At 41.4% G+C, this 9,035-nt stretch overlaps 1 protein-coding gene across 1 annotated transcript; it reads left to right on the top strand.

The window, feature by feature from the left end:
* The first annotated feature begins 6,372 nt into the window (after window positions 1-6,372).
* kcnj2a (potassium inwardly rectifying channel subfamily J member 2a) lies at window positions 6,373-7,638 on the top strand. The gene has a single exon (XM_030773749.1). The coding sequence runs from the start codon at window positions 6,373-6,375 to the stop codon at window positions 7,636-7,638; it is 1,266 nt and encodes a 421-aa protein (XP_030629609.1).
* The last annotated feature ends 1,397 nt before the right edge of the window (window positions 7,639-9,035 follow it).

Genomic DNA, 9,035 nt, shown 5'->3' with positions numbered 1-9,035 from the left:
CAAGAGAACAAAAGCCTGTATCTTGGAATAAACAAAAGCCTAAGTATGAGAATACCTTCAAACATCTACAGCAGGAAAAACATCAGACAACATCAGTATAACACTAATTTGCCCTGTAATCTTCCTTTCGCCTCATGGACAAATTTAACACCCTGGTGGCATTATCAGCTGTGAAAGGCTGGTTGGAGGGTGCTTCAACCAATCAAAGTGAGCCATATGAAGTACTCTGATGACAACAGGGGGGACTTTAAATGTCTGTTGCAAAACACAGTCTCATTATTTCGTCATTCATGATGTAATGTAAATTGGCTCTGTGTAGTGGCTAAATGTTTCATAAGTCATCTAACTGACATAGATGAGGAAAACACCAAACGAAACACAGACAAAACACAAACTGTATAGCAAACAGTCTACCTTTGTTTCTCTTTTAAAAGGAGTTTCTCTTTGGTTTATGGTTATGTATGCAAACAATCACTGTTTGTCTTTCATTCGTGCTTACTGTATTCTAAGGGCAATGTGTGTTAAGAGTTACTTACCTCTATGAGCATTAAAAATCCTTTTTTCCCCACAACTTTGTTTTGCCCCTCTGTGTATTTTGTGTTTCAAAAAGTGGACTTTGGACAGGCTATTATGTTATAATAAACACATGACTATCTCAATTGTATTATATCAACATCATTTGGTACATGAACAACAAATGTCATGCATTTTTTGATAGGCGCCACCACTATCTGTTCAAAATGGATACAAAGTTACAAAGTTCACAATAGATGGGAGGTTAAAATTGAGCAAGTGCTTGGTAACACACGAGTGTGTACAATTCAAGTACAAGACAATAAGTTTCACAATGGATTATATGACTTTCTTTTACTGGTGCACAGCCTAACCACAACCTATTAATATCCTCAACATGCACGTGCACACACACTCACACACACGCACGCACACACACACACACAAACACAGACCCATAGACTACACAGACACCAAAAAACACAGACACTCAGCCCACACACACATGTATGCACACACACACACACACACACACACACAGTACCTTTGTCTTTGGAATCTGTGACATTTCTGTTTCCTGTCTCAGTATACAGAACAGAGCAGAAACTTTGATGTCTATATTCTGTGACCCTTCTCACTGCTTTGATTTCTCTAGATGTTAAGGAGATATCCTTTATGAGGTTATGCCTTGTCAAACCTTAACATCAGAGGATCAGTGGATCTGTTCAAGACCTAATGACAGTGATGTTAACCTGACCAAGACAGTGCCAACTTTTTTTTCTTCACCAGTCTCTGGGGATGTGCAGTGCTTAACAGCTGGGTTAGCCCATAATACCACCTGTCCCTAAACGACTGCTCAATTTTTCAGTTCAGCAAAATCATCAACCCTCTACCCATGATAAACACATTGCCAATTAGCAGTTTTCAAGAGAACATATTGTTTTGGTGTAAGTAGCATCCGCAGTGGCGGGAAATATCTCTTTAAATACAGTCAGCATGGTTGAGCTGTGGTAAAGTGAGCTGCAAAATTGCAGTTTTGTGAATGGACTCTCCTCAATTGACCGTCATATGAAAGGCTTCCCGATTAAAAAAAAAAAAAAAAAAAAAAAAATCGGCCTCAAGCACTCCACCTTGTGGTCAGATGCGATGCCAGACGCGAAGAGCCTTAAATTGCACGGAAAGGTAAACACACTCTCAGCACAGACAGCCAACTCACGCACCATGTCGAAACTAAAAATAGTCGTAATTATTTATAGACAGAGCAAAGAAAGTAACTATAACGAGCACTTTGAAACAGCTCCATAAACAAAGCCCAACACGGCCCATTTCTTATCATTAGTAAGCAGTGTGACATTGCAACCCAGTGAAGCACGCAGCAGCCGGGAAGTCCAGAGAGCAGCCTCACACAGGTGAATGGCCTACTTCTGCAGAACTCAGCGAGACACAGTGCACCTTGCGGGCGACGCTACTCAACGCTGTACGCTGCTATATTAAAACATTTAAGCATGTTTTACATGAAAATGGTAAGAAAAAAGATATCAACCCATTTAAATCATACTTTCCTTAACTGCAAATGGTGAATCGAAAGATGACATACTCATAACATTTACAGAAGAAGTACACGGCACTTGATCTTAGTGTCAAAACGTGACGCTCCAATAGAACGTCAGGATAGATTACCTCAGGCATAGTAATAATCCGAAAAATCATGTGAAGATTCACTGTAAATCTGGCTTTACAAGCAAACAAACACCACTGTCCACTTTCCAAAAACACCGCTTGGAGTATGATATAAATATAAAACGAAATGGTTTTTCAGACTTCAAATATAACAAATACACTTAAACGGTGTGAGGCTGGTGTCTCTGTTCACCGTAAAGGAATGTTTACGACTAAACTACACAGCATATTTCCTTCAGCGTTCATTTTGGCACCAGAGGATGCTGCATTACAAGCCATGCCTTTTACGATCATGGCTTAAACACTCAAGACAGTTTTGTTTAATTCATTTATGTGTTTGTCAGCTTATGCTACGCTCTTTACTTTCGTTATGTGGCCCATAACAGGACGGACATCTGCTTTTGAAATAATTACACAATATTGTAATTACTCTCATGAGTGCACGTTGTTGTCAGTCATTTCCTCACCCGGTAAGTCTGAGGAAAATTTTGCCCGCCAGAATTACTGTTACAATCTCCTGTGTTTATTTCTGTTATTTAAAAAAAGGGAAAAAAAACACTTGATGTATCCAATTTTCCTGCAGCTGATGCAGTAGACCTCAAAAGAATTTAGTTGGGACAGACGCTGATATCTCTGCCTTCGTCACTGGATTGGCTGGTTGTAGAGAAGTGGGTGGAGAGCACCAGCGTACTATTTATATTGCTTTGAGAGCCCCGGCATTAAAACACATGAGCACGCGCACAATCTGTAGAACCTCTACACGTGGAGAGTCTGGCTTTGACAGTCACAAAGTAAGAACAGTTCGCAGGACTGATAAGACAGAGAAGCGAGAGTGGATGGCAGTGTAACTAGTGGGATATATGTCACGAGAAAAGTTTCCAACTCGACAGCAAATGATCGTCAGGTAAGCTTGCCATAATGTTTAAAGGGTCAGGAATAAGGAATGTAGGAAGAAAATGATCCAACATCATAGGCTAATGCTGAGTTGTCTATTGGTGATAAGATCGTAATGTTAAGCAGCCATTCGGGATTACTCCGTGTAACATTTACAGATGACACGGTTTGTAACTTTTTTTTTTTTTAAGAAAAAAGGGCGATCATACTCTTAGTTAGTAACGCGTCATCAGCACCTAGGGACGTGCGTCTCCCATGGTTTTATCCATAGATGATAGACTACAACAAGCTCTTTACTAACATTCAAGTTCTCCAACTCTTTAAGAGGACTGCAGAATAGAATAACTATACCAGCAAAGCTATAGGCAACTTCTCACCACTTTTAGAAACAGTTCCTATTTGCCCCGCACCTGTTCGCATTTGTCGTCAGCAAATGGCTTGAGCTTAGTTCGGAGATGTGATTGCTGTTTTTAATCGAGTTTAAACTGCTATTCACAATAGAACATACGGCAACTTATGGTTGTGCTTTAGTTCATGTGTTTCTCTGTTTCTCTTTAGAGGTATGTTTCCTGATTACTTATTCTTTATTGGTTTACAGCACTCTGGTAGTCAAGTTTTCCTTTGTGGTAATGCAGCCTTTTGCTCGCGGCGAAAAGTCCCGTTAGACGTTGTCCTGCTGGATTTTAATCGACCTGCGCTTTGATTGCTACCAAAAAGACTATAAATTAAGTCCACATCCTACTCGATTACCAGGCTTTTCATTGCCCAGTTTGAGTTAAGTGCGAATAATGGTTTTTAAGGGTTTTTTTTGGAGTTATAAATATTGTGCTTTGCCAATCCAGGGTACATAGGCCAGTCTTGTGTTGTCAGAAAGAAGAAAATGCAGCCCCTCCTGAAAATAAATTTTAAGAAATAGTAAATTAACCATTTAAAAAAAAGAGAGAGAGAAAAGGACATGATATATGCTTTTTCTGTCCCTTTCATTTGAGGTCCGGAGTAATCAGTATAAACATTGCACTCACCTCACCACAGGAAGTATGATCAGTCAAACTTTCCTGTTAACCAGGTGGGTTTGTGGTATAGGCATAGGCATAGCAGCACTGCAGGTCCATAAAGGGAGGAGAATAAATCTCACTGTGGTCTATACCCCAGAACAGATAACAATCTGTAATGAGCTTTGCTCATCTTTGAAAGATCAAAGGGAGATGGAAGATTTTTTGTATATATTTGGTGGTGACGCTAAAAAAAGAGGGCCTTTTGCACCAAATTGCAAGAAATGACACTTTGTGGGTTTGACTGCGTTTTTTTGTTTTTTTTTTATAAGATGAATCTAGTTGCATACGTATATTTAACCTCCATACCCAAAACACTCAACATTCACCGTCTTTAAAACCCATCAATTACTTCTACACATTTCAGTGTCCTCTTAGAGAAGGGAGAAAGAAAAATAGAAGCTTTGCAGCAGTGCTGGTTGCCAGGGGAGCAAACGTCTAGAACATGTAAGCACGCTGAGGGCTTTAATGAGTGGTGTTTTAGCTTAGCCACAGAATCCTCACAGGACAATCATTATACTGCTGAGAGAAGACGAGGTCCCAGAGGACTCGAACTCAAGTCAACAAGTTTCTTGCCTTTCTTAAGCAACCCTGCAGAACAAGGTCTTACCTTGTGTTTTTTCAAGTTACTGCTTCAGAATAGTTTTTTTCCCTCTCTAAATTCACATTTCAAGTCATTATTACAGTAAACATAATGACGGATGAACAGCTTAGGAAAATGAATGTTTTCCCGTCAAAAGAAATTGTAATTTGTCACACAGCCAAAAAAAGGTTAAGGGTCAAATCTTTGAAAAGAAAAAGGTCTTGATCCTTAACATCCTAAGCCAGTGATTATCTAAAAGAACCATCTGTCCTTTCCATTTTAGAGGTTGTCTCTCTTATATATGCAATATTAAAGGCGTTTGTTTTGCACACTCTATAAAAGCACCTCATTAAGGGGCAGGAGACGCTAAATAAACTGCAAGTTTAGAGCAAGGCTGGAAAAATTTCCAGAACCCCACTGTTGAGTCGGGAGGCTGACCAGTTTGTAACCGTGCGTTCGTTAAGGACACAGCCATGCAAAACATTTTCCGTCTTGCCTAGCTCTTATTAGCCAGGTATGTGAAAATGGACATTAATAATGTACCAGTGGGCAGTTGTGTTGGCAGAGCAAAGAGCATGCAGTGTCTGACCAGCAGTCACCATTAGTGACTCCCCCGAATTCAAGTGACTGTCTTGTAAAGCAGCATATAATATTCAAGGACAATTAGAAACTCCAGAGCTTGTTTGCCTTGCTTTGTCTCGGCCCTATAAGCTAAATTTAGCTACACGTTTACTGTTGTTCCACAGGTGAAACTTTATATAAACGATGAGATATGAATTGTGGGTTACGATGATGGTTTTTTGGATGTGACTGCGGCAAAAGTGTTTAGGTAATGACCCTGATGCCAGAGCTGTGATATGGCCTTCGAGTTATAAATTGTCTTGTCGACAGTGAGCTGCCAACAAAAACGACTGACCATCAAAGAGACAACCTTGACCAATTACTCCACAACCTCTCCAAGTTTTAAGAGGGGAAAAAAGGCAGGCTAGGGTTAAACACTGTTATTTTGTCAAAATTCAGTGAAATGTTGGCACACTACAGCATTTTTTCTAACCCCTGGGAGTAAAATACTTCTTTCATGCTGTATTCAGCAACCTAATGTTTCATGTAGTTATTTATTCAGTTGGTGGTAAGAAAAAAATATTGTAACAAGGACTGAATAAAGATGGATCTGTAAAAACAGCACTATCACACGGAGATAATGTAATTATATTTCTGCCAGATCATCTGAATCATGTTTTCTGTCTCGTTGTCCAATTTAACTGTGCTATTTTTAGGATGCAAGCAGGCACAAAATGAAGGAATGATCTTTATACTTTGAACCACAGGAAGGATCTTGTCTATCTCAAATCTGAAGCACTTTGACTAATTGTTCTATCCCTCTCTTTTGTTTCCAATAGGACATGCAATTGATGCAGTCAACAGAACCAATGTTAAAGGAGTAGTCAGCAGATCTCTGGTCCTGCAGACCTTTCATTCAGTCAAAGGTCCTTCCAGAGCACAGACGCCTCCTGCGTCAGCTCTCAACACCACCAATTCCTTCTTGTGCTGGTTCCAAATAGTGTTTCAAAACTGTTTCTCCAACGCTTTTTCCAGAAACTCAGACTGTTTTCCAAAGCAGAAGTAGCACAGCCCTCCCAGCCAGAGGTAATGGGAAGTTCGCCGGCCAACCGCTACAGCATTGTATCATCAGAGGAGGACGGGATGAAGTTGGCCACCATGGCAGTTCCAAACGGCTATGGGAATGGGAAAAGCAAGGTGCACACACGGCACCAGCCCCAGAGCAGGTTCGTCAAGAAGGACGGTCACTGCAATGTTCAGTTTATCAATGTTAGTGAGAAGGGCCAGCGCTACCTCGCTGACATCTTCACCACCTGCGTTGACATTCGTTGGCGCTGGATGTTTGTGATTTTCTGCTTAGCTTTCCTACTTTCGTGGCTCTTCTTTGGCTGTATTTTCTGGCTGGTGGCCATCTTCCACGGTGACCTAGAGAATGGCAACCCCAAATGTGTCTCAAACGTCAGTACCTTTACTGCTGCCTTCCTCTTCTCCATCGAGACACAAACTACCATTGGCTACGGCTATCGTTACGTGACGGATGAGTGTCCCATCGCTGTTTTCATGGTGGTCTTCCAGAGCATCGTGGGTTGCATCATCGATGCTTTCATCATTGGTGCAGTCATGGCAAAAATGGCAAAGCCAAAGAAGAGGAACGAGACGCTGGTGTTTAGTCACAACGCCACAGTGGCCATGAGGGACAATAAGCTGTGTTTGATGTGGCGTGTGGGCAACCTGCGTAAGAGTCACCTGGTTGAGGCTCACGTCCGAGCTCAGCTCCTCCGGTCTCGCACCACAGCCGAGGGGGAGTACATCCCTCTGGACCAGATGGACATTGATGTGGGCTTTGACAGTGGCATTGACCGCATCTTTCTGGTGTCACCTATCACTATCGTGCATGAGATTGACGAGGACAGCCCCTTCTACGACATGAGCAAGCAGGAGCTGGAGAGCTCCGAGTTTGAGATCGTGGTCATTCTGGAAGGCATGGTGGAGGCCACTGCCATGACTACGCAATGCCGTAGCTCCTACCTGGCCAGTGAGATCCTCTGGGGCCACCGCTTTGAGCCGGTACTATTCGAGGAGAAGAATTACTACAAAGTGGACTACTCACGTTTTCACAAGACCTACGAGGTACCCAGCACACCTCTGTGCAGTGCCAGGGACCTCGCAGAGAAAAAATACATCTTATCAAACTCCAACTCCTTCTGCTACGAGAACGAGATGGTCCTTTCAAACAAAGACGACAAAGAGGACGGCACTGTCGGCACACACACGGACACAGGTTCAGAAACAGACCACAACCAGGCCACAGTGCCCCTAGAACCACGGCCCCTGAGACGAGAATCAGAGATTTGACTGTGCAGAGCTCATGGGACAGTTTTAGCAGACACCTCTTTTTTCTAAAAGGCACATTTAGCTGAACGGGTCCCTTAAGGGAGGACCGATTCAAGCTGACGGTACAGCTGTGCAGAGGGGTTGACAGATGAACTACACAAGAGAGTTCTTACGAATATGCATGGTTAAAGAAAAAAATAAAAATAACGAAAAGAGAAAAAAATAGCAAAGAGGATCTGCACCTTAAAACAAGTGCGCATGAAGTGAGAGGGTTAGGAGAAGTTTATTCAATTATGCAACACTACCTTCTAGATTGTTGCTTCTGTATGAAAAAAAAATGGTGGAGAGGATGTTACTGGTATGCAAAACTTGAAAAATAACAGGCATGTCTTTCTGTTCATCTGTCCAGCAAAGTCAGCTTGTCATGGACCCAAAATCACTCTCATTTTTTGAATGCTGCTATAGATAATACCATATCTCTCTTTTTTTTGTCTGTTTTTTCGAAGAGGAGGTGAATATGACGGAGAGGGATAAAGCACTGATCCACATATATTCTTAAGCATTCAGTGTAAGAGAAGCAGGCTTGTACATTATGTCGCTTATTTCACTTCAAGTGACAGTGCATTTAATTTTGTGACACTGAACCCTCACATCAATAGACTCCAAAGGAAACAAGTTCTGTCCATTCTAGAACAACTGCTCATGCATACAATAATAAGAGTGACAATAATGACAAGTTTTGTGCAGTTTTTGCAACAAACACTTTTCTCGTGGAGTATGAACAGTGTTCTAAGACAAATGGAACTGGTTTTACCGTATTGCCCATATGCATTTTTTTTATCAACAAAATGATGTCATGTCAATAGTGTAAAAGCCTAATTTACTGTCTTGTCTAAGTGTGCCAGTATTTTTTTGTTTGTTTGCTTTAAAGCAGGTTAGTTGAGCAATTGAGCTGGTCTCATAACAGATGAATGAGTAACAATTTTCTAGTATTTTAAACATGTCATAGCTTCCTGGATAGTTTGTGTATTCCAAAATATAACACATTAAGTCCCCAATATTAATGCTGAATCTGTTCTCTTATAGACATATACATACCCTCATTTCTCATTGGAGTCTTGAGCATTAGTGAAATAATCAAATCTGTCTGTGTGGCCAGTAGTCAAAATATGGACGATACAGTTAGTGTTACTGTGTATTAGGAATGAAAAGTTAGTTTCCAATGGGTCTTCTCAGATTGCCTGTCCCTCCTGTTATTTAGGCTGAGGTACAACGCATTGCTGGTCCGATGCACAGGGACATGCCTGTTCACTGCTATGGGTCAGACAGGGTCACAAGATCAGTATCAGAGCAAAGCACACAAGAGACATCCAGTGCACTGGAGCAGAGAGACAGAAACACGTACTGATGAAGAATGT

Source organism: Chanos chanos, chromosome 5 (genome assembly GCF_902362185.1).
Source record: "Chanos chanos chromosome 5, fChaCha1.1, whole genome shotgun sequence".
In the NCBI taxonomy this organism is placed as follows: Eukaryota; Metazoa; Chordata; class Actinopteri; order Gonorynchiformes; family Chanidae; genus Chanos; species Chanos chanos.
This window is presented reverse-complemented; position numbering and strand designations above follow the sequence as displayed.